At 42.3% G+C, this 26,863-nt stretch overlaps 1 protein-coding gene and 1 non-coding gene across 2 annotated transcripts in view; both read left to right on the forward strand.

Annotated features, from left to right (window-relative positions):
- The first annotated feature begins 957 nt into the window (after positions 1-957).
- The window catches only part of LOC106572121 (neurotensin receptor type 1), a 60,162-nt gene continuing 34,256 nt past the window's right edge, over positions 958-26,863 (forward strand). The window contains exon 1 of the mRNA XM_014145977.3: positions 958-1,785. Coding sequence (XP_014001452.1) covers positions 1,093-1,785 — 693 coding nt within the window. The 5' untranslated portion in view covers positions 958-1,092. The remainder of the gene's footprint in view (positions 1,786-26,863) is intronic.
- Positions 15,430-15,505, forward strand: trnaa-ugc (transfer RNA alanine (anticodon UGC)). The gene has a single exon. It is a non-coding gene; the product is annotated as a tRNA-Ala (tRNA).

Here is a 26,863-nt window from a genome sequence, read left to right on the forward strand (position 1 = left end):
GATGTCCAGAAGTTATTTTCAGTCATAAGAGACAGTAGCGGCAACATTATGTACAAAATAAGTAAAGAAATATGTTGCAAATAAACAAACAGAAAATACAGTCGGTTGGGGACACGTAAAAAGTCAGCCTTCTTCTCTGGCGCCATTGTTACCATAGACACTAAATTGACATCTGTCCCCAGTGGAAAGCTTCTAAGGATGTGGTAGCTTAAATCTTCTCCATGGGGCCCTGTGTAGAAAGATTTGGGAGGAGAGGGAGTCGGCACCTTCTCCAACACAAAATCCATAAAAAAAGATTTAGGGGCTTCTATATCCCATTAGCAATAAGGCTGTACAAACATCCCTCTATAAACTAATGTATGTAATCATTGTCTGCTTATTTGATTACATTTTTGTAAACATTTTTTTTTTGCTGCTGTATATTTCATATTGATTAGGCATTATCCTCTGCTCTGCTGCTCTCCATACAGATGTGAGTTACAGTAACCATTCATCATGAATCTTTCTCTTGGGTGTGCACACACAGTCTGGCTGTCTCTGATACAAAGAGTAGTTAAGCACACCCAAGCACTCTAGTTTTCTAGGCTAAGTGGTTCACAAATGACAGTAAAACTATTACATATCAAAATCCAGAGATCACTTCTTATTTTCATTCAGTCATTTCAATGTCCATTTTTTCCCCAAAAATATATTAGTCCAATAGCCAATACTATTTCAGTCAACATTTATAGACATAGATGTAGGCTATCTACTTTCTAAAGCCATTAAATGGCAAGATTCCGTTTCTAATGATCAAGTCTACTTTAGGTATTCAAGGTGAAATATCAATGCATATATCAACAACAATTTTTTTTTTTACTGAATGCCACTGCGTCATCGTACAAGGTTTCGAGTCAAAGCACGCCTCCTCCTGTGCCAGATATAAAATCATCACAACTTGCCTCTTGGGCTCAAATCGGTACTCTCCATTTGCTGCTTTTACGCGCAAACTCACTTCCCTCACTAACGCTACATGTGTTTTCTCAACAGGATTTTTATATTTTGCAGTCTTTAACAAGTGATTCTAAGAGTCAATTATTTACATTACACAATATGGAGGTTAATTTTACGCTGACGGGGCGCGACTTTCTAGATTTACGCGCGTTGGCGCAGAAACTTCTGACTCAGGGAAACAACTACTCTCTGCGTCTGGTGAACTACTCTCTGTTTGACAACGGATCGGGGTTCGATGAGGAGGACTCATTGGACGTGAACACTAACATCTACTCGAAAGTCCTGGTCACTGTGATCTATATCGCGCTCTTTGCGGTCGGTTGCTTAGGAAACTCCGTCACGCTGTACACCCTGCTGACCAAGAAGTCACTACAAAATCTCCAAAGCACTGTCCACTACCACCTAGCGAGTCTCGCCGTCTCCGACCTGCTCATACTTGTCCTTAGTATGCCCGTCGAACTCTATAACTTCATCTGGGTCCATCACCCCTGGGCGTTCGGAGGTGTCGTTTGTAAAGGTTACTATTTCATTCGGGATGCTTGCTCTTATGCCACAGCATTCAACATCGCCAGCCTCAGCGTGGAGCGTTATATGGCAATTTGCCACCCTTTCAAGGCAAAGAGCATCATGTCGCGCAGCCGCACCAAGAAGCTGATCAGCGGGATGTGGGTGGCTTCGTTCCTCCTGGCCTCTCCGATGCTCTTCACCATGGGCCAGAAGTACCATGGGCCCCAAAGGGAGAAGATATGCACCACAATCGTGTCACCTGTCTTGTTGAAGATAGTGATTCAGGTGGGTTTGAAACTCCTCCTTATTTACATTTTACCAGATGCTCTTATCCAGACTTACAGTAGTGAATGCATACATTTCATACATTTTCTTTTTTTCGTACTGGCCCCCCGTGGGAATCAAACCCACAACCTTGGCATTGCAAACACCATGCTCTACCAACTGAGCCACACAATCAGTTGTGTAGTGCACAGGAGGTTGGTGGTACCTTAATTGGGGAGGACAGGCTTGTGGTAATGGCTGGAGTAGAATGAGTGGATAGGTATAAAATACATCAAACACATGGAAACCATGTGTTTGATGCCATTCCATTCACGCCGTTCCAGCCATTATAATGAGCCATCCTCCCCTCAGCAGCCTCCACTGGAGTAGTGGTATTTTACGCACCAGTTTAGTCACTGCACAGCCCCCACACACACACACACACACACACACACACACACACACACACACACACACACACACACCACACACACAGGAGAGAGGAGGAGAGAAATGGTGCAGGAGAGTAGGATGAGAGAGATACAGAAACAGAGATGAATACCCAATAATCAGAACATTTGAATTAATTTCCCCACTCATGAGAGACAACCTGGTGGTATATCTTGGAGATGCAATACGTAATACTGTTGAGGGGTCCTTGGATGGAAGTGGTCTGGTTGTCATGGTGATGGGCTGCCGCAGTTGTTTGTGGAAGTGTGTGACTGGTGATATTGTGGCATCAAGTAGCCTAGTGATTAAAAAAGCAGGCCAGCAACTGGAGGGTTGCTGGTTAGAATCCTAGCTCAGAAGATTTATTGCAGAGGGTTGCTGGCATTATCCTAAATACTATCGCCTGCTGTTGTGCACCTGAACTAGGCACTTAACCACCTGTAATTGCTGCACTGTGATTGATTCCCACCACTTGGCATATGTGTGTGTCTCGGGATGTTGGGTTGTGCATAAAGATATCTTTCCAATCTCTGTACATTAATGGACTATAAAGTACATATAATCTTATCTTGTCCCTCATTGCAATGTCCCCACACCCTCCACTTCCATCCTCACATATCATTGTCATATACAAAAACTGAGAGAACAGCAAGCAAATACAGGAAATCCTGTCTTCTAAGGGTGCTGTTGTTGCGCAACATATTTCTTCAGAATGTATGGTATAGCAAGGTCGAGCTCGGAGCTTGATGGAATGGCACCATAAATTGTATGAATTTTGCGCTTCCACGGAATTTACCATAATCTCCAAAATCATAAGAATTGCATTGCCAGAGCTGTCAGTTTTTTCTTTCCACTTCTCTTTTCCCTACAGACAACATGACCATTTCTTACATCATGTAATTTCACTTCTTCTCCTCCTCCTACGCATAGGGATGTCATTACACACGCTGCAGGAACACACACTCTCCTCCGCAACAAATCATGTGTAGCCTAGGATACCTGGAGGGAAGCCACAAATGTCTTCGCTTATTTTATTTTGTTGGGCATAAATACTGACATTGTCAAGCATCAGGACACGGGAGGCAGTTTATCAACCTAAGGCATGGTGATAAAAGGGGGGTCACCACTACTACACTAGTTGTGTGTGCATGTGGCAGAGATCTATTAGTGACTCCCATTTCAGAAGCAACTGAACTAATAAGTCTGTTTACCTTTCAGTTTAGTTTCCTGCTGTTTGGCAGTGCAGGGCCCTATAACACTTCATCCACCAGTTTGATCACTACAGAGAGAGAAAGAGAGTCAGATAGATGCTCCACTAGCTGCCCACAGATGTTTTTGGGTGTGGAGGAAACGTAGCCCTCTACGTTGATGTGGGTAGAGTGTGTGTGTCCGTTTGTGTTTGTCAGTGCGTACGTGTTTGTGTGGAGTGTGTGCGTGCACGTTTGTGTGTGTGTGTCAGTGTTTGTGTGTGTTTGTGTGCGTGTATCTGGGCGTGTGCAGTATTACTTAGTTTTTGGCATAGAGCACCACAGAATAATAGGGGAACTCCGGGATTAACATGAGTGGTGTCCCTCTGTGCAGGGAACTCTCTGGTTGTATTTCTGGAGAGTCCATGCTGTGTGAAACACTTGGGATTGTGGTCTTTCTCATTCCAACCACCTCAGCCTGCTGTGACACCACTGGGAAACAAACCAAACTTTAGCACTCATGACTGATGACAGAACCGTGGCACAGCTTTCTGTGCCTTCCAGGTAACACCTCACAAACTCAGCCAAGGCTTGACTTGAGTCCAAAAGTGTCTTGCTGCGTTTAGGCAGCCCAATTCTGATCTTTTGCCCAATTATTGGCAAAAGATCTGATCTGATAGCTCAAAAGACCAATTAGTGAAATTGGGCTGCCTGTGCACTGTATCAAAGTTATTGAGATTCAGTCAAAATGACTCGTTTAATCAAGCCAAGTCAACAAAATTAGGAAAATGTTAAGTTGACAAAAACAATGTGTTTACTCAACTTAGAAATACACAACCATGAAGTCAAAGAAAGTGCAGCAACATACATTTTGTTGACAAAAAATGTGACCGACTGGCTCAAATCAGTTTTATGTAGCAAAAATTGAAATTGTGTTTTTTACATTGGATAAAGTAGAGACTCAGAGCTACAAAATGGTATATCATACACTACAGTTGAGGAACAATGGGAAAGTGATTCTGCTTTGAAAGTTGATAAACCTGTGAACTCACTTTTGAGAAAATGGCCTTTGAATGTTTTGGTACTACTACTGGAGCGCCGTTCTTTATCTACACCCATTCAGCATCGTTCACACCCTCTTAAGCTTTAACCCCACCCATCTCTTTAAGGGTTGATCCGAGCATTCTGTACTAACAGCAGTCAAGCACCCAAGCTAACTTGCTAGCTACTTCCAAACACAAACGAGAGAACATCTCACTGAACATTACTCGCCCTAGCAGAGCTGGTTAGGCTGTTATATTATCCAGAGCGTTGGTTACTACAACTGTGCTGTCAGATTGTCCGTTTGTAAATTCAGAGCGTTTCGCTCTCGGAGCATTCAGAGCGCACACTGGATGCTCTGGTCGATGAGAAGGGCTGATCCGAACGGTTTGACCTCACAATCAATGAAATGTATTTATGAAGCCCTTTTTACATCAGCCAATGTCACAAAGTGCTATACAGAAACCCAGCCTAAAACCCCAAACATCATGCAATGCAGATGTAGAAGCCCGGTGGCTAGGAAAAACTCCCTGGAAAGGCAGAAACCTAGGAAGAACTAGAGAGTGGCAGTCAAACACCCAAGCTAACTGGATAACATTGGCTGGCTAGCTTGCTAGCTACTTCCAGACACAAATGAGAAAACACCCCACTCTGACCATTTAATCACCCTAGCAGCGCTGGTTAGGCTGTTTTCATGTTATCCAGAGTGTTGGTGACTAACTGTGCTGCTGGCAACAATTTCATTATACTTTTTTGCCGACGTTTACTGACACCGGGCATATTAAACAGGTGCTGAGCGTTCGTAAATTCATCAGTTATTCTGCACTCTGGCACACTCAGACAAGAGTGCTCTGAAATTGGAGTAGCTGGCCAGACTGAATTTACAAACACACCCGAAATGGTTACTTGCATAGTGGAGTCTTTTGTTAACCTCTTGGGGCTATGTGGGACGCTAGCGTGCCACCCGTGGTGCACCCTATCAACAGCAGGTGCATTTCAAGAGCGGCAAATTTGAAACCAAATAAATGTCAAAATTCACATTTTTCAAACATACAACGATCTTACACCCTTTGAAAGATAAACATCTCCTTAATCTAACCACGTTGTCCGATTTCAAAAAGGTTTTACGGCGAAAGCATAAAGTTAGATTATGTTAGGAGAGTACATTGACAATAGCTGTGTGTAATGTTTTGTCAATTCAAAGACAGGTATCACCAAAACCATAAAACCAGCTAAAATGATGCACTAACCTTTGACAATCTCCATCAGATGACACTCCTAGGACATTATGTTAGACAATGCATGCATTTTTTGTTCTATCAAGTTCATATTTATATCCAAAAACAGCGTTTTACTATGGCGTTGATGTTCAGGAAATCGTTTCCCTTCAATAACCGGCAGTCAAGTCAGCACCACAAATTAAATAATTAAAATTAGAAAACATTGGTAAAATATTATTTTGTCATTTAATGAAAAATAAAAAACGGGTTTTTCGAAATGTTTGCATATATATATATACATATATATATATATATATATATATATATATATATATATATATATATTTAATATATATATACTGCTCAAAAAAATAAATGGAACACTTAAACAACACAATGTAACTCCAAGTCAATCACACTTCTGTGAAATCAAACTGTCCACTTAGGAAGCAACACTGATTGACAATACATGTCACATGCTGTTGTGCAAATGGAATAGACAACAGGTGGAAATTATAGGCAATTAGCAAGACACCCCCAATAAAGGAGTGGTTCTGCAGGTGGTGACCACAGACCACTTCTCAGTTCCTATGCTTCCTGGCTGATGTTTTGGTCACTTTTGAATGCTGGTGGTGCTTTCACTCTAGTGGTAGCATGAGACGGAGTCTACAACCCACACAAGTGGCTCAGGTAGTGCAGCTCATCCAGGATGGCACATCAATGCGAGCTGTGGCAAGAAGGTTTGCTGTGTCTGTTAGCGTAGTGTCCAGAGCGTGGAGGCGCTACCAGGAGACAGGCCAGTACATCAGGAGACGTGGAGGAGGCCGTAGGAGGGCAACAACCCAGCAGCAGGACCGCTACCTCCGCCTTTGTGCAAGGAGGAGCAGGAGGAGCACTGCCAGAGCCCTGCAAAATGACCTCCAGCAGGCCACAAATGTGCATGTCTGCTCAAACGGTCAGAAACAGACTCCATGAGGGTGGTATGAGGGCCCGACGTCCACAGGTGGGTGTTGTGCTTACAGCCCAACACCGTGCAGGACGTTTGGCATTTGCCAGAGAACACCAAGATTGGCAAATTCGCCACTGGCGCCCTGTGCTCTTCACAGATGAAAGCAGCTTCACACTGAGCACATGTGACAGACGTGACAGAGTCTGGAGACGCCGTGGAGAACGTTCTGCTGCCTGCAACATCCTCCAGCATGACCCGTTTGGCGGTGGGTCAGTCAGGGTGTGGGGTGGCATTTCTTTGGGGGGCCGCACAGCCCTCCATGTGCTCGCCAGACGTAGCCTGACTGCCATTAGGTACCGAGATGAGATCCTCAGACCCCTTGTGAGACCATATGCTGGTGCGGTTGGCCCTGGGTTCCTCCTAATGCAAGACAATGCTAGACCTCATGTGGCTGGAGTGTGTCAGCAGTTCCTGCAAGAGGAAGGCATTGATGCTATGGACTGGCCCACCCGTTCCCCAGACCTGAATCCAATTGAGCACATCTGGGACATCATGTCCCGCTCCATCCACCAACGCCACGTTGCACCACAGACTGTCCAGGAGTTGGCGGATGCTTTAGTCCAGGTCTGGGAGGAGATCCCTTAGGAGACCATCCGCCACCTCATCAGGAGCATGCCCAGGCATTGTAGGGAGGTCATACAGGCACGTGGAGGCCACACACACTACTGAGCCTCATTTTGACTTGTTTTAAGGACATTACATCAAAGTTGGATCAGCCTGTAGTGTGGTTTTCCACTTTAATTTTGAGTGTGACTCCAAATCCAGACCTCCATGGGTTGATAAATTGGATTTCCATTGATTATTTTTGTGTGATTTTGTGGTCAGCACATTCAACTATGTAAAGAAAAAAGTATTTAATAAGATTATTTCATTCATTCAGATCTAGGAAGTGTTATTTTAGTGTTCCCTTTATTTTTCTGAGCAGTGTATATATATATATATATATATATATATATATAACATTTACATACACTACCAGTCAAAAGTTTGGACAGACCTACTCATTCAAGGGATTTTCTTTATTTTTACTATGTTCTACACTGTAGAATAACAGTGAAGTCATCACAACAATAAAATAACGCATCTGCACTTGAAGAAACTTTCAAAGTTCTTGACATTTTCCGGATTGACTAAGCTCCATGTCTTACAGTAATGATGGACTGTCATTTCTCTTACTTGAGCTGGTCTTGCCATAAAATGGACTTGGTCTTTTACCAAATAAGGATATCTTCTGTATACCACCCCTACCTTGTCACAACATAACTAATTGGCTCAAACGGATTAAGAGGGAAAGAAGTTCAACAAATTAACTTTTAACCTGTTAGGGCTAGGGGGCATTATTGACACGGCCGGATAAAAAACGTACCCGATTTAATCTGGTTACTACTCCTGCCCAGTAACTAGAATATGCATATAATTATTGGCTTTGGATAGAAAACACCCTAAAGTTTCTAAAAGTGTTTGAATGGTGTCTGTGAGTATAACAGAACTCAAATGGCAGGCCAAAACCTGAGAAGATTCCATGCAGGAAGTGGCCTGTCTGACAAGTTGTGTTTCATCTTGGCTCTTTTTATTGAAGACTGAGGATCTTTGCTCTAACGTGACACTTCCTACGGCTCCCATAGGCTCTCAGAGCCCGGGAAAAAGCTGAACGATATCGAGGCAGCCTCTGGCTGAAACACATTATCGCTTTTGGAAAGTGGCCGATCAGAGTACTATGGGCTTAGGCGCGTGCCCAAGTCGACCCCATGCTTTATTTTCTTTCGTCTGTTTACCTAAACGCAGATTCCCGGTCGGAATATTATCGCTTTTTTATGAGAAAAATGGCATAAAAATTGATTTTAAACAGCGGTTGACATGCTTCGAAGTACGGTAATGGAATATTTAGAATTTTTTTGTCACGAATTGCGCCATGCTCGTCACCCTTATTTACCCTTTCGGATAGTGTCTTGAACGCACGAACAAAACGCCGCTGTTTGGATATAACTATGGATTATTTTGAACCAAACCAACATTTGTTATTGAAGTAGAAGTCCTGGGAGTGCATTTTGACGAAGACAGCAAAGGTAATAACATTTTTCTTATAGTAAATCTGACTTTGGTGAGTGCTAAACTTGCTGGGTGTCTAAATAGCTAGCCCTGTGATGCCGGGCTATCTACTGAGAATATTGCAAAATGTGCTTTCACCGAAAAGCTATTTTAAAATCGGACATATCGAGTGCATAGAGGAGTTCTGTATCTATAATTCTTAAAATAATTGTTATGCTTTTTGTGAACGTTTATCGTGAGTAATTTAGTAAATTCACCGGCAGTGTTCGGTGGAAATGCTAGTCACATGCTAGTCACATGCTAATGTAAAAAGCTGTTTTTTGATATAAATATGAACTTGATTGAACAAAACATGCATGTATTGTATAACATAATGTCCTAGGGTTGTCATCTGATGAAGATCATCAAAGGTTAGTGCTGCATTTAGCTGTGGTTTGGGTTTATGTGACATTATATGCTAGCTTGAAAAATGGGTGTCTGATTATATGTTTTGCTTTCGTTGTAAAGCCTTTTTGAAATCGGACAGTGTGGTTAGATTAACGAGAGTCTTGTCTTTAAAATGGTGTAAAATAGTCATATGTTTGAGAAATTGAAGTAATAGCATTTCTAAGGTATTTGAATAACGCGCCACGGGATTCCACTGGCTGTTACGTAGGTGGGACGAAATCGTCCCACTGGCCCTAGAGAAGTTAAACTGTGAAACTATGCAATACATACAAATAAGCAGGAATTTGTTCTGTTATACTCACAGACACCATTCAAACACTTTTAGAAACTTTAGGGTGTTTTCTATCCAAAGCCAATAATTATATGCATATTCTAGTTACTGGGCAGGAGTGGTAACCAGATTAAATCGGGTACGTTTTTTATCCGGCCGTGTCAATACTGCCCCCTAGCCCTAACAGGTTTTAATAAAGAAAATGTGGAACGATACACACGCTGCGCTTTGGTCCGCTCCATCATCCTACGACAACCGTGACAGTTTTGATGTTTCACTGTTATTCTACAATGTAAAAAAATACAAAAAATAAAGAAAAATCCTTAAATGAGTAGGTGTGTCCAAACTATTGACTGGTACTGTATATGCAGTACCAGTCAACCCCTCTTTAACGCTACTCTGTTCATCATATATGCATAGTCACTTTAACCATATCTACATGTACATACTACCTCAATCAGCCTGACTAGCCGGTGTCTGTATGTAGCCTCACTGCTTTTATAGCCTCGCTACTGTATATAGCCTGCCTTTTTACTGTTTTATTTCTTTACCTACCTATTGTTCACCTAATACCTTTTTTGCACTATTGGTTAGAGCCTGTAAGTAAGCATTTCACTGTAAGGTCTACACCTGTTGTATTCGGCGCACGTGACAAATAAACTTTGATTTGATATAGTCTATTTACATTGATAGTAAATCAGATTAATTGAAAATGTGAAGTTCTCTACCAAAACTTTAATTGATTTTCAACTATAAATAGCAGGTTGTACTGAAACTGTAAAGTTGACTTGACTTTCTTTTATTAGTCAACGTAAATTTGGTGTTAGTTTGGAAAACTCTACATTTTAAAGTTATAACTAAAGTTGAAATTGATTCAACTAGGAAAAGTAGGTTATACTGACAAAAGGAACCAACAGACATGGTCGCCCTGCTTCTAGCTCCTAGCCAACTTTGCAGTATTATATTTTTTTTGTGTTATTTCTTACATTATTTGCTCAGAACATTTCTAGTACTATTACCTAAAGCTGAAAATAACTTTTGGATATTAGATCAACGGTCACTTACCTACATAAGGGATGCCGATGACAGCTCCCGTATGGTTGATGAGCAATTTTATAAGGCATGACTTCCCTTACTAGAAATTTCCCTTCCCGGACCTGGATCCTTTGTTTGAACTGCCCGAGGATACTCCAAAACGTCACCACCGGAGAAGTGGGGTCTTAGTCAGACTCGGGAAGCAGGCATACCACTCACCGCTTCTGAGTATATAACTCTCTAACGTTCAGTCCCTGGAAAATAAAAGAGATGAACTCAGGGTGAGGATCTCCTTCTAGAGCAACATAAAGGACTAACATACTCTGTTTTACGGAATTGTGTCGCTCTCTGGATATATTGTCCCATCCATACAACCAGCGGGGTTCTCCATTCATTGCGCGGCCAGGAACAAAGAACTCTCCGGGAAACACAGAGGTGGAGCAGTATGTCTCATGATAACTCATGGTGTGATTGGGGTAACGTACAGAAACTCATCCTTTTATTGTCCCGATCTGGAATACCTCACCATCAAATGCAGACCACATTACCCCTCTAGATAATTTTTTCCCGTTACAGTCACTGCCGTGCACATTCCCCCACAAGCCGACAGTGACCCGGCTCTCAGGGAACAACACTGTACTGGGCGGCAGGTAGCCTAATGGTTAACAGTGTTGGGCCAGTAACTGAAAGGTTGCTGGTATGAATGTCAAGCTGATGAAGGTGAAAAATCGGTCAATGTTCCCTTGAACAAGGCACTTAACCCTAATTGCTCACGTAAATCGCTCTGGATAAGAGCGTCTGCTAAATAACTGAAATGTAAAATGACTAGAAACCGCACTTATTGTAGCTAGGGACTTTTAATTAAGGAAACGCTCCCGAAATTCAACATATCTCCCTTGCTACACGACGCAAAAATTATTGACTAATATTACTCTCCATTCCAGGATGGCTACAATGGCCTCCCCCACTCTCCCTTTGGGAAATCTTACCACACCTCCATCCTGCTTATCCCTGCCAATCCCCGCCTTACCATGGGCCTTACCACGGGTGCAGGAAGCACCTATGGTAAGGACTGTTCAATGTTGGTCTGACCAATCAGAATCTATGCTTCAAAATTGTTTGATTACGAGGACTGGGATATGTTCCAGGCCACCTCTGGAAAACATTTACATTACATTTAAGTCATTTAGCAGACGCTCTTATCCAGAGCGACTTACAAATTGGTGCATTCACCTTATGATATCCAGTGGAACAACCACTTTACAATAGGTCATCTAAATCTTTTAAGGGGGGGGGGGGGGTTAGAGGTATTACTTTATCCTATAGGATTACTTTATCCTATACATTTATACTGACTCGGTGACGAACGTGCAAAGGGGACGCTGTTCCTACTGTGACGATTAGAACTTATCCAAACCAGAAACCATGGATAGGTGGCAGAAAACCACCTCATTTAACCACTGCAAGGTGACTGGGAACATGGACGCATACAAACAGACCAACTAAACACCAAGCCGCCGACGTAGGCCCCTGCCGCTCACAAGGACTGTGTGCTCCCAACTGGTTAAGAACTCCTGACACCCTAGACCCACTACAATTTGCATAGCGCACCAACAGATCCACAGACGACACACTGCCCTATCCCACCTGGACAAGAGGAACACCTATGTAAGAATGCTGTTCATCGAGTACAGCTTAGCCTTCAACATCATAGTGCCGACAAATCGCATAACAAGCTCAGGGTGCTGGTTCTGAACCCCTCCCTGTGCAACTGGGTCCTGAACATTTCTGCCAAGCTGATCCTCAACACGGGGTCCCCGCAGAGGTGTGTGCTCAGCCCCCTCCTGTATTCCCATGCACATCTCCAACTCAAATATCAAGTTTGCTGACGACACAGTAGTGGGATGACTGATTACTATCAACGACGAGGCAGCCTACAGGGAGGAGGTGAGTGCCTTGGTGGAGTGGTGCCAGGGAAAATAACCTCTTCATCAACGTCAACAAAACAGAGGAGCTGATTGTGGACTACAGAAGACAGCAGAGGGAGCACGCCACCAGCATCCACATTGACGGGCTGCAGTGGAAAGGGTCAAAAGCTTCAAGTTGCTCGGCGTGCACATCATTGACGACCTGAAATGGTCCCTTCACACCGACAGTGTGGTGAAGAAGGCGCAACAGCGCCTCTTCAACCTCAGGATTTGGCTTGGCCCCTAAGGCCCTCACAAACATCTACAGATTGAGAGCAACCCGTCAGGTTGAGAGCAACCATTGAGAGCAACCTGTCAGGCTGTATCACCACCTGGTACAGCAATTTCACCGTCCGCAACCGCAGGCCTCCAGGACATCTACAGCAGCTGGTGTCACAGGAAGGCCAAGAAGATCATCAAGGACCTAAGCCACCTAAGCCACGGCCTGTTGACCCCCACTACCATCTAGAAGACGGAGACAGTACAGGTGCATCAAAGCTGGGACCGAGTGACCGATAAACAGCTTCTATCCCCAGGCCATCACACTGTTAAACAGCCACCACTAGACGGCCTCCGCCTATTACCCTGCCCTCTGCCCAGTACGCTGCTCCTCAGTCACTGTCACTAGCCGGCTACCACCGGGTACTCTACCCTGCACCTTAGGGACTGCTGTCCTACAGTATGTACATAGCCATTGGACACTAGTCATTTTAATATTGTTTACATACTATTGATATATCTGCTGCTGTACTAAACTTTTGATAATTTTTTTATTTTGTATTATTGTGTGCTTGTTGACATTTACTTTTTCACTTTATTGATTGATAGGAACTAGGAGCATAAGCATTTCGCTGCAGCCGCCACAACACCTGCTAAACTGTGTACGGGACCAATAAATATAATTATTTAATATTTTATTAGTACATTTTGTGTAAGCTTGGAATTTTAAGTTGATAGAGCTTGAAAGAGGCCATGCAACTTTATGACTGGAAATAATAAGTTGAAACAACAAATACTTTTTTTACAGTGGTCTAAACACAGCCTATTAGTGTGACTATTGCTGTGACTTGCAAACATACTCCATCTGCTTTATCACCAAAGCTTACATTCGGCAAACATATCCCTTACAATTTGGGTAAGATTCAGGGGTAAATTACCACTTAATAACATTTTAAAGCTAGCTGTGTCTCTTCACCCGCCGAACATATTAGACACACAAAGTGACACACAAACATGTCCTGTCATTCCCACTACCATGCCAATCCATCTGCCATTCAGAACCTAGCATTAGGGTTGGCCAATGCCTGTGCGATATTGACATGTTGCACAGAAACACTCTCACAGTTGGGAGGATGGACACTAACGCCTGTTTGGCTCTCTGGCCTGCTGGCATGTGCTCCTGGCACCACTCCCCTTGGAAAGAGAGCCTGTGCTGGGGTCTGGACACTGGTTGCTGGCCCGTCTGGTCCACTTAGTTGCTGGCTAGCTGGTGGTTGGATGACTCCTCTATCCCCACTCCTTCCCTCCTACACCCCCCCTCTCGCCCAACACTCAGGCTCAGAAAGAAGAAGATAATTGCTCATGGTTTGAGAATTTGAAAACCTACAATATAGCCAACAGGAACTAGTCCAAGCCTTGTGTAAAAAGTAGATACACTTTCTCAATGCAACCTAATCAACTTTTATGTTTTGTGATTATTCAGACCAAAGCATATTTTCTCCTGTGTGTCTGTACTGTAGGCTTCTGGCCTCAAACTCAGATACAATAACACATGATAGAAGTTAACAACACCGCAGGGAAGGCAGTACCCAGACTCCTGTTTCCACTGTTCCATCTCTGAGGCTGGAATTCAGCACAAACTTGGCTGACAGGCAAACATTGTTTTCAACCAAAGCAATTGAGAATAAACACAATAAACTGAGTTTAAACTGAGAGTAGTTTGGGTCTCATGTTGGTGATGCCTGTGGTTTTGTTTTGTTCATGCCAGTTTGGCGGTGCCAACAAGTTTATTTGGGTGTCTTTTCCAAACTAGCCAAAGCAAAATATGCCATTGTGGTAAGGTTGGCATGCTCATTTGTGAGGGGGAGGATATTTGGAAGGGTTGTGCAACCCGATGTATGGTCATCTCTGACTCTAGAATTACTTCAACAATGGATGATCAGTGAACTGCTGTTCAATGTGCCCTCCTAGGAGAGGGAGAGGACGCAATGTGATGTAAATGATAATATGGATTGAACCTTCGGGCTAAGAGTTCATTTCTTTATTACAAAGGTATTACATTTTTTGGAGTCCCATACCCAGGGCATAGGTATCAAAAACATTCATCATTTGTAATTTGCTCTCCATCACCCAGAGAGCTTCTAGACACCAGGTGAATTGAATCTCATTTCAGCTCCAGACTAAAAGCTATGTCAATAGCATGAGTTACACCATTCAGAGAACTGCTCAGCTTAGTGTGCCTACGTGACCCAGGGACCCAAGAGTGTTTTAGCACACTAAGGGCTATGCTGGCCATAAGATTAACAATACGGTAGTACCAAATAATCACAACCTACAGTAAATTAATATATTGATCTTCCATAGTGCAAACAGTAAGAGTTATTGCTTTTTTGGCATGTGTGTAATAGCCTGCTAAATCCTTGAATAAATATTCAATCTATCCTGGTGCCATTCTAGTGATTTAGTTTCAGATTAAAATAAGAAAATCTAACAGAATAGCAAATGACAGTTTTCTTGGCTCATCTATGTACAGTGTTATGGCTCAGAGAGCTGTCCAGTTGATTCCCTTGCTCTGTCCATCCACCAGGAAGAGACAGAGATCGTGAGCAAAGTATGTGAGCGGAGCATGCCCAATTTGACTTGAGTGCGGAGCGAGTTTCCCAAAGGCTGGAGCGTCGGCCTTCTCGCCCTCTCCAATTTCACTCCAGTAGTGCTCACTTCACTTTATGAGTTCAGGGCATGCCCAGCCCAGCATGTATTTGTAGGCTATGGTCCCGTGTGGCTCAGTTGGTAGAGCATGGTGTTTGCAACGCCAGGGTTGTGGGTTCGATTCCCACGGGGGACCAGTACGGAAAAAAATATATATTAAATGTATGCATTCACTTCTGTAAGTTGCTCTGGATAAGAGTGTCTGCTAAATGACTAAAATGTACTTGTGTGCTGCTGTAACCCCTTGCTTTAGCTACTGTCATGGAGTTCGCTAAATATTTCAATAAATAAACTGATAAAACACACAGGTGCAAAATCAAGGTGACTTACAAAGATGAGGTGGACCAAGAGCAAGAGAGGGAGTGCAATGATGTAGTGTCCACAACTAAAGAATCATTGTGGAATCTAGACGCGTATTCCTGAAAGCGTGATGCTATACTACATGTACGTGCTAACAGAAGGAACGAGATGGGTAGCCAACTAAGTGTGCCATTTGACACAAGTATTTTATAAGCAAACAATCAGATCTCTTAAAAGTTTTGTTAATTTTCGTTCTATTATCTATACAATAGGTTATCATTGATTTTGGCCCAATAGGTGTCACGCTCTGACCTAAGAGAGCTGTTTTTTCTCTGTTTAGTTAGGTCAGGGATGTGATATGGGTGGGCATTCTATGTTTTTTGTTTCTATGTTTAGTTCTATTATTCTGTTTCTATGTTGGAGATTTTTGGGATGATCTCCAATTAGAGGTAGCTGGTTCGCGTTGTCTCTAATTGGAGATCATATTTAAGTTGGGTTTTTTTCTATTGTGTTTTGTGGGTAGTTGTTTTCTGTTTCGTTCACGTAACCTGACAGAACTGTTGACTGTCGTTTTGTTTCTTTTGTATAAGTGTTCGTTTTCATTAAAATATAATTATGAGCACGAAACACGCTGCGCCTTGGTCCCCTCTCTATGACAGCCGTGACAATAGGCCTGACATATTACCTCTTTCAAGGAGCTTTCCGTTTCTATAGGGTTATTTTGCCTAAAAACCTTTAGGCCTACCTATATATAAAAAAAAAATCTGCATCTCTGCCCATCCTGGCAAGAGTGACCTGAAGGGTGTTAAGCATCTCCAGTGGCTCTGCAAGCGTGGAGAGGGTATTCTCTGCTGCTGGCCTGCTTTCCAGGCACCATCGCATGAGCCTGAAGCCACAGACTCTGGCCAAACTCCTCTTTCTAAAAGTTAATTCAAAGGAATTTTTATTTAATTGAGTCTAATATGGCATTTTTCGTTAAAAAAAAGTACATTCTAAGTCACAACCTATTTGCGCGATTTATAGACTCTAATAATTTAATACCACTAAATGTTGTTTAAATGCTGAGTGCTTAATGTTCCTGCCAGCCTAGTGTGTTGCACTCGCTTCACAATGTATTTCTTTGTAGGCTATAGCCTTGAAATATTAATAATATAGCCTAAATAATATATTTTTGTTCCTTCTTCTGATCTATTTAGTGTTTATATACTGTTTTAATATACGACATGTAGCCTATTTGAAATGATGAGCGCTTCTAACAGTCACCTTTTCATGTTGTTTATTGAAATGCTTTTTATTCAGATCATATGGTTTGGTTTCAGTACTTCAAAACCAAATGGTAGGTCCAGGTAATCACAAAAATAGATGGGTGTTGGTTAAATTGTGATTTTAATGAATGAAGCGAATTTGGATGAGCAGTGTTTTTTTCCTGTGAGCCAGGAGTGGTTTTTAATGGAGCGGTTGAAAAATAAGTAGAGCGCTGGAACGGTGGACTAGGATTGCTGACTGCTCAAGTCAGCTCACATACTCTGATCGTGAGAGATGAAAGAGGACCATCAAGATCTCCTTAGGTTGGGAATAAAGTGCTTTAGAGAGACGAGTCTAGACCTTAAAGGGATACTTTGTGATTTTGGCAGTGAGGTCCTTTATCTACTTCCCCATAGTCAGATGAACCTGTGGATGCTATTTTTACGTCTCTGTGTCCAGTATGAAGGAAGTTGGAGGTAGTTTTGCGAGCCAATGCTAACTAGCGTCAGCGCAATGGCTGGAAGTCTATGGGTATCTGCTAGCATGCTCATTTCCACAATCCTGAAGTATCCCTTTAAATGTATTTCAACCCTGAAAGACGAGGCAGAAAAGGAAAGATGAAGGAGAGTTCTGTGTTTGAAGATATATTGTCATTATCTGAGAGAAAGAAGGAAGAGGAAAAATAGAGACCTTTACAGCATGGCTGCAGGAAGATGTTTTGGTTTGGGGGTGCTGTCGACAGGGGATGCTGAGGAAAAATAGAAACCTTTACAGCATGGCTGCAGGAAGATGTTTTGGGGTGGGGGTGCTGTCAACGGGGGGTTCTAAGGAAAAATCTAGACCTTTACGAGTGGATCTAGACCTTTACGAGTGGAGGGAGATTTAATTTCACCCAATTTTCTTTCATTCCAGTGAAATTTGTTCAACATTTGCCCCTACTGTTTCTGAAAAGTGTAAATAAATTCCTGTGCATATTCAAGGTCCTTTTCATTATTACATCAACAGTAATATCAAATGCTTTCATTGCATGTACAAGTGGGTAACCTGAAAAAATGTGAGGTGTGAAATGGAAATGTATTTCTTGCTTATCCCAACTAGGGCTGTGGCGGTCGTGAAATTTCGTCAGCTGGTGACTGTCAAGCAAATAACTGTTAGTCTCATGGTAATTGACCGTTAATTAACATAAACACATTTAGCATCTCCTGATGCAGACCTTTGGAACATCTACATTTTAAAAGTCTAATAAATCCATGTAATATAGTATACACCTTCACAATAAATCCCTTATTTATTTTAGACAGGTCTAAAGAAGCATGATCTGAAGAAAATGTAGTCTATTTCAGAAGGACAGAATATCATACTCTGAGTGTCCTTATGTTAGGTCCTGATATGGCTATGCCAAATGGCTGTGGGCTACACTAGTTAATTTAGCAGACAAGATTTGCTTAGAATTCCTTGGCATTATTTTATATTATTTTATAGTATGAAGAATACAATTGAACTGTATAAAATACACTGGATATTTTCTCCAAACGATTTGAGGGAGTGCGCACATGCGGCTATTCTGTATTGAGCGGTTAACAAAGAAATAGGTACTCCTATATGCTTCATTTAGAGTTGTTAATGTAACTTTAGTTGTTCTACAAACGTTGGGCTATATGTTTTGATTTTAATACATTGTAAGGCTGCATGATGGGACACTAATGATGATTTGAAAAAACTTGCATGAAAGGCATGTGCTCTGCTTAGTTTTTTTGCACAGGCTGTACACACTTCAGTCTCTCATTCAACATTTGACAAGCACTTGATAATGCCTCAAATTTCACGGCGGCATCCCTTTTGGGTGGCCCTAATGCACCCCCAAAAAATCCATGCGTTTTGTGGCCATTGTGCCCCTGGCCCTGAGTGCTGCGTGCTCCGAAGCACCTCTCACTCACATGGCTCTCTGTCACGTGATCGGGTCTTTCTCACAGGCTACAAGTGAAGACAGACACATCGGGGAGGCAACTGCGTGCGTCCTTATCCAATTCCGAACTATTCACCAGCCAACAAGATGAGGAGGCCTAAAGAACAGCAAAAGCACTAGCCTATGTCAATCTAAGCTTTAGCCCACCCATCTCATTTCACTCTCGGAGCATTCAATGCGCACACTTGATGCTCTGGCCGATGACTTGTTTACCTCTGGATAACATGAAAACAGCCTAATCAGCTCTGCTGGCAACAATTTCATTAGCCTTTTTTGCCGAATTTTACTGACACTGAACATATTCAACAGGTGTTGTGCATTCGGAAATTCATCAGTTATTCTGCGCCCTGGCATACTCAAACTGAATTTACGAACGCACCCGAAATGGTTACTTGCATAGCGGAGTCTTTTGTTAAGACATGTAGCTAGCCAGCTAGGTAAACAATGAACCTAGCTAGGTAAACAATGTGTAAGATCATCACTGGGGCCAAGCTTCCTGCCATACAGGACCTATATAATAGGCGGTGTCAGAGGAAAGCCCACACAATTATAGACTCCAGTCACCCAAGTTATAGACTGTTTTCTCTGCTACCGCACGCCATGCAATACCGGAGCGCCAAGTCTAGGACCAAAAGGCTCCTCAACAGCTTCTACCCCCAAGCCATTAGACTGCTGAACAATTCCTCAAAATGCACTGTTGGTTAAGGGCTTGTAAGTAAGCATTTCACGGTAAAGTCTACACTTGTATTCGGCGCATGTGGCAAATAAAGTTTGATTTGATTTCAACAACAAAAAATTCTATGTGATGACGTTGAATCAACGTGGAAAACTGACTTGGATTAGCAAAAATTCATCAACCTGAGGGAATTTTGTTTTGTTTTCTCTCAACTTTTAACCTAAATCCAATTACATGGTGACATTTTCTGTTGAATTCATGTTAGTTGACAACTCAACCAAACGTAAATCAAAACTAGATGTTGAAATTGGGTCACATCAACTTATGGTCACAGTAAGCAATCTGTATACCCTCCAATCTGTATGGTTGAAGTGTTACAGATTGCACACTAGAAATGTAAAGGTAATTTCCGATTGAGCCAACATATGCAGCGTTTACCGTGAAGCATTGTCTGCTAACGCCGGAACATTGCCTTAAATTTCAATCACGCTGTAACCCTGAACTTCTGTTTATGGATTGAATAGAGCCCAAGTCATAGTGACCAATAGGGCAGGAGGACCCCCTGTTTCTGTAGCGAGAGACAGCTTGGTGTACAAGTACACCCCCTGGATAGGACCCTAGACAGGATGCTAGTCTGTCACAGGGCTTTAACCCTAAAAAGTCAGACCCCCCCACTTACTGAGAACTGAATAATCACACATTTCATTAGGATCTTCAATAGACAAGTCTTCAAGACTTCAATAGACACATTTGATTATTTAATGAGTCAATTGGCAAAGAACATTTTTTTAATTAGTCAAGACATTGTCAAATGCAATGTACCTGGCTGTTACGAACACACATGTTTATAGAACACTGCTGAACTATAAATCAAATAAAATCCCCCAAAAATTATCACATACACATGGTTAGCAGATGTTAATGAGAGTGTATCGAAATGCTATAGATATATGGTTTACTGGTATTCATATCATAATTACATTATAGTATAGAGTGAGGATTTCAAGGGAATTCATAATTAATATTTTCTTATCATGAAGCCTTTATTCAGGTCTGTGGGCACAGAAAATCCAAATTGGCCTGGTCATAAAAGGGTGGTCAAAGCAGCCAAACTAAGAAAGGTTCACACAACACCCACAATAAGGGAATGGATGGAGAACAAAAGGGTAAAGAACTGTGAAATTATTTGCTACAGAAATTACGAAAAGAGTCTTACAAAAAACATCTGTTAATTAAAGAGAAACGCGGTCAGCAACGTTTGAGTTTGGATCAGGAGCAGGAGGGCTGACACAAAGGGACAGAATATGGCTACCCAGGACCAGTCATCATCAGAGCAACAGCCAATACTGCTGTTGGTAATCATGCAATTTCCCCACTTTGTATTTCCAAACAGAGCCAAAGTGTGTTTGATTAGTCCTGCTGGGTCCCTGTATGCGTAATGCCACAGAGCCAATAACCTGAAATTATTTTTCATTGAACTTAATGAGAATGGAGAGGAAAGAAACATGCCAGTACACATCAAGACACTTTCATCTACTTCTAAAAAAGCAATATCCTCTCCCCATCTGTACCTGCATAATTATATATATATATATATATATATATATATACACTGCTCAAAAAAATAAAGGGAACACTAAAATAACACATCCTAGATCTGAATGAATGAAATGATCTTATTGGATTCAGGTCTGGGGAACGGGTGGGCCAGTCCATAGCATCAATGCCTTCCTCTTGCAGGAACTGCTGACACACTCCAGCCACATGAGGTCTAGCATTGTCTTGCATTAGGAGGAACCCAGGGCCAACCGCACCAGCATATGGTCTCACAAGGGATCTGAGGATCTCATCTCGGTACCTAATGGCAGTCAGGCTACTTCTGGCGAGCACATGGAGGGCTGTGCGGCCCCCAAAGAAATGCCAACCCACACCATGACTGACCCACCGCCAAACCGGTCATGCTGGAGGATGTTGCAGGCAGCAGAACGTTCTCCACGGCGTCTCCAGACTGTCACGTCTGTCACATGTGCTCAGTATGAACCTGCTTTCATCTGTGAAGAGCACAGGGCGCCAGTGGCGAATTTGCCAATCTTGGTGTTCTCTGGCAAATGCCAAATGTCCTGCACGGTGTTGGGCTGTAAGCACAACCCCCACCTGTGGACGTCGGGCCCTCATACCACCCTCATGGAGTCTGTTTCTGACCGTTTGAGCAGACACATGCACATTTGTGGCCTGCTGGAGGTCATTTTGCAGGGCTCTGGCAGTGCTCCTCCTGCTCCTCCTTGCACAAAGGCGGAGGTAGCGGTCCTGCTGCTGGGTTGTTGCCCTCCTACGGCCTCCTCCACGTCTCCTGATGCACTGGCCTGTCTCCTGGTAGCGCCTCCATGCTCTGGACACTACGCTGACAGACACAGCAAACCTTCTTGCCACAGCTCGCATTGATGTGCCATCCTGGATGAGCTGCACTACCTGAGCCACTTGTGTGGGTTGTAGACTCCGTCTCATGCTACCACTAGAGTGAAAGCACCGCCAGCATTCAAAAGTGACCAAAACATCAGCCAGGAAGCATAGGAACTGAGAAGTCGTCTGTGGTCACCACCTGCAGAACCACTCCTTTATTGGGGGTGTCTTGCTAATTGCCTATAATTTCCACCAGTTGTCTATTCCATTTGCACAACAGCATGTGAAATGTATTGTCAATCAGTGTTGCTTCCTAAGTGGACAGTTTGATTTCACAGAAGTGTGATTGACTTGGAGTTACACTGTGTTGTTTAAGTGTTCCCTTTATTTTTTTGAGCAGTATATATATATATATGAGAGCGAGAGAATTGAATGGAATGCCTGGGCATTCCCGGGAGGAGTGTTTTCATGGTGCTGAGGTTTCTGGGCAGGTATTCTTTGTTTTGTGTGTGAGACTGGCCTTGAGCCCAGAGCAGACAGCTCTCCCTGGGACAAAGTCAGAGACAGCACCGGGGTTAAACCCAGGGGCAAACCCAGAGCCAGCCTGCCAGATGTTCAATGGACTCGCACATTCCACAGACTGCTATACAAACAAAAAATGTGTGTGTGTGCGCATGAAAAGCTACAATCATCGCCCAGCATTGACAATACAATCTAACTCAACTGTATACCCACAAATGACAATTGGACGCCCACAGAGGAAGTTTCTGAAAGGTAGTGTTCATGACATTGCATTAAACAGTTAACATGGCACCAAAATAAAGCTGTTTTGGCCTTTCATCTTTTACTGGAGTCTAGGAGCTGCTGTGGCTGGAACATACTGTGTTGATCTTGGGGACAGACAGAGACACACAGTATGATTTAGAGGTGTTTTATAGTCTAGACGGGTGTCCTCAGATTCATGATCCTTCCCTTAATCCTGTCAGTTCCACTGAACAAATTGGGAATGCTTAACGAGTGATACAGTGTATGCTCTGAAGTTCAAAGGTCTGCTAAAGCTACGGAGTGCTAATAACATGGCATTCTCAAAGCATGCAACAGAGCATGCGAGCAAATTGTTAAAATCCTTATATAGCCTATTTTTCTCTCGCATAAAGTACAAGTTCACAGCAAAAAATATATAATTAGAAAGCTCTAATCATTGAAAGCTGTCATTGAAAGTGGCTCAGACTGGCTGCAGCTCGTTAGGGTTTTGTCTCTTCTAATTGCCTGTCCCAGCTTAGCCTCGTTAGGGCCATGCAATCAGACAGTTCATGTTTTCCCAAAGCATATTCTGCCCTGCCGTTTCTGACCTTGTTCATTACGCACACTAAGTCCTCTCAGGTTTTCAGAAGGGGGAGCTTTTACACCAATTTTCCTGGCAGACAGACCAACCACCTAATTTCCAGTCATCTGTCTAAAAGCAGGAGGGCAGAACAGGGCAAAGGGAAACCCCAAACTCCTAGGGACCAGTGCCAAGAAAACAAACAGACTTAGGCCATGTCCGAATACTTGCATTCTAAATAGTAGGCAGTTTGGGTACGCGAAAAAATGGTTTCATGAGAAATTTAGATTTATTTTTATCTTTTAAATGCCAAGATGTCATACTCATTTTGTCTTTTAATCTATCAGAATTCGCTGCACACTTGAGGAAGATAATCATCTTCAGAGACTCATGTGTGTCTGACAACATCTAATAATCAGCTGAGGAGACGCACTGTACCAAAATGAATGAATGGCGGGAATCAACGCAATCGCGCATTAGATGAGGCATTTTTACTAAACTGTACGTTCTAAACAGTTTGCAGTTTAAGGAAGTAGTAGTCAAGCCAGATTTTGGACACAACCTTTGGAGTGTAGGGGTAAAAAGAAATCTATCTACTGGCTGTTCCTACTTTCAGTCATGTTAAATAGAAGTCACAGGCTCTCTGATTTGAAAGGTCACAGGTGTTTTGAGGGCCCATACTGCAGATAGTATTCTGTGTTTTCCAGTAAACATTACTTGGTCACATTTATCTGTTTAATTCGGTGGAGATACAGGAAACGATGCTAAAGTATGTTAGCTAAAACTAGATCCAGGAAGAAAAAAAATCCTCTTCTTATGGATATAGAATGAGTATGGGACCAAAGATTAGGGTTTGTTGGATCCACAGAGACACTCAGAAATCTTGTTACTGTAGCATCTCTTGACATGGCTGAATACTGTAATTCTGAAAGATGACTGTGATGAGGATAAGGGTAGGGAGTGGTGGGTGGAGAGGACTTCTGTCAAAGATTCAAGGCCTATCCAAGGCTCAAGGCATACAGTATACAGTACTTAAAAAGTTTAAACGAGCACTATAAACTCTCTCTTGAATTTGTTGGCCCAGTGCAGACCCATTGTGTCAGGGGTAGTAACGTAAGCAGATATTGAGTAGCTTCCATTCCTCATGTCTTTGTTGGATCATAAAGGGCACATGTAAATGGACAGTGTCAGTGCTTCGCACAGTCAGAGAGGCAAATGAATGGCTGTGAATGGCTTGCGTCATAAGTAAAGTAATTATATAACCTTCATTCATACCATGCTTTTGTTGTGCTCAACGCTCTAAATCGGCAGTATTCCTATGAATCATAATAATGTGACATGCTATACTTAGTCTGTATCAACAGGAACAGTACTGCTCATTCTTAATATAATTTGAGTAATTTAACATCTTATCCAGAGTGACTTACGGAAGCAATTAGGGTTATGTGCCTTGCTAGGGCACATCAACAGATTTTATACTTTGTCGGCTCGGGGATTGGAACAAGCAACCTTTTAATTACTGGCCCAACACTATAACCGCCAGGCTACCTGCCGCCCTATATCAGATAGCACTATGCATACCAGGCCCTGCGATAGACTAGCATCCTGCCCAAGGGGTGTACTTGTACATCAAGCTGCCTCACATTAGGGTGGACAGCACTCAAACGACAGCACTCAATTGTTGATCAATAAGGCTTTTTTCAATTCAGGTGCACTATCAAACATGTCAATAAAATTTTACGCACGGTCTTGACCCAGAAAATGCATTTATTTAAAAAAGCTTAAAAGTGGTCAAGTACTAAACAGTACATTATGAGTCGAGACGGCAGACTTTTATTGAAGTCTACACGGGACATTGTTTGTCTGAGAACGATGTAAGAGTGCTGTATTGATAACTATGATTCTAATATATCAAAGCGTAATAATCACTTTGTTCTCAGTCAGACATAATACCTGAAATATTGCATTTATAGCAAAATTATAGTTCATATACAATTATGTTTAGATATGAGACTATTGCTTTGGGTAGGAAATAGATACGGTCAAACCGTTAGCACAGGACGATAGCCTAGCTCCTTCTGTTTCAATAGAGCTATTGATTGAGCCAATAGACTGCTCCGTTCATGGCAGGCGAACAGGATTGTGTCCCACGTCACAGTTTACAGGAAATGTCACTGATGACTCGAGGGACCCGGACTATTTCTAATGTATTAATATACCAAGCCATGATTGACGTGTCTGAAACGTGAATCTGAACTGATCGTTTGGTTGGTTTTGTGTTGTTGTGGCTGCCAGTGTTTCTTTATTTTGTTGTAAGACTTTATTTGATATTTTATAAACAATACAAAACATACACATACAAGTGACCACATCATACAAACATCACTACATCACACCTGCCCAGACCCACTAGCACACACCTCTATCTCCAGCGGCCGTATTACTGTCCACCACATGGCCTCAAACTGCACCATTTTGTTTCTCTTTTAGATAGTAAGGAATTTGACCTTTCCATTGCATTAACGACAGAGGACTGGTTGATTTCCAGTTTTTAAGTATACCTTTAAGATGATTGACAGGGAAAGTATTGTCCAACCCATCGGGTATCTTACTGCTCATATGCCATGTCTTGAAATATACCGACAGACAGATTAAAAGTACATTTACATTGTAATACTTCTGACAGCCAACTTTTGAACTACACTCGTAACTTTTGGACTTCATAACATTCCCAGAAGGCATGGAATATTAAATCATTATTAGTTTTACACACAAATTCTACAGCCGTAGAATTTTGTCTCTTATATAATAAATACTATATATTAATTTATACTGGATTAAGCATCGATTCTCGTAACTGTAATCTCATTAGATATTGTATGTCCCAACATTCCCTAGATCTTGTGCCAATATCAGTTATTTTTAAGTCTTGGTTCCTATAGTTTATATATTTCTTTAGGAAAAGGCCATTCAAGACGGTCGAAAGCCTTTTCGGGATCAACAGCCATTATTGATAAATCTATATCTTTTTTTTTTGCGTATTGTATTAAACTGAACATGTTCTTGTATTTGTTTGTGTCTATTTTTAATAAACCCCGTGATTAATTTGTATTAAGTCTGGTAAGCTGTCCAACAGTTGTTTTATTTCTGATTCATATATATAAACGCAACATGCAACAATTTAAAAGTTTTTACTGAGTTACAGTTCATATAAGAAAATCAGTCAATTAAAATAAATTAATTAGGCCCTAATCTATGGATTTCACATGATGCGGTGATCAGTGGGCCTGGGAGGGTATACTGTAGGCCCACCCACTTGGGAGCCAGTCCCACCCACTGGGGAGCCAGGCCTAGTCAACCAGAATGAGTTTTTCCCCACAAAAGGGCTTTATTACAGACAGAAATACTCCTCAGTTTCATCAGCTGTCCAGGTGGCTGGTCTCAGACGATCCCGCAGGTGAAGAAGCCAGATGTGGAGGTCTTGGGCTGGCGTGGTTTCATGTGGTCTGCGGTTGTGAGGCTGGTTGGACGTACTACCAAACTCAAATTCTCAAAAACAACGTTGGAGGAGGCTTATGATAGAG

The sequence above is a fragment of the Salmo salar genome, chromosome 15 (assembly GCF_965601325.2).
Source record: "Salmo salar chromosome 15, fSalSal1, whole genome shotgun sequence".
Lineage (NCBI taxonomy): Eukaryota > Metazoa > Chordata > Actinopteri > Salmoniformes > Salmonidae > Salmo > Salmo salar.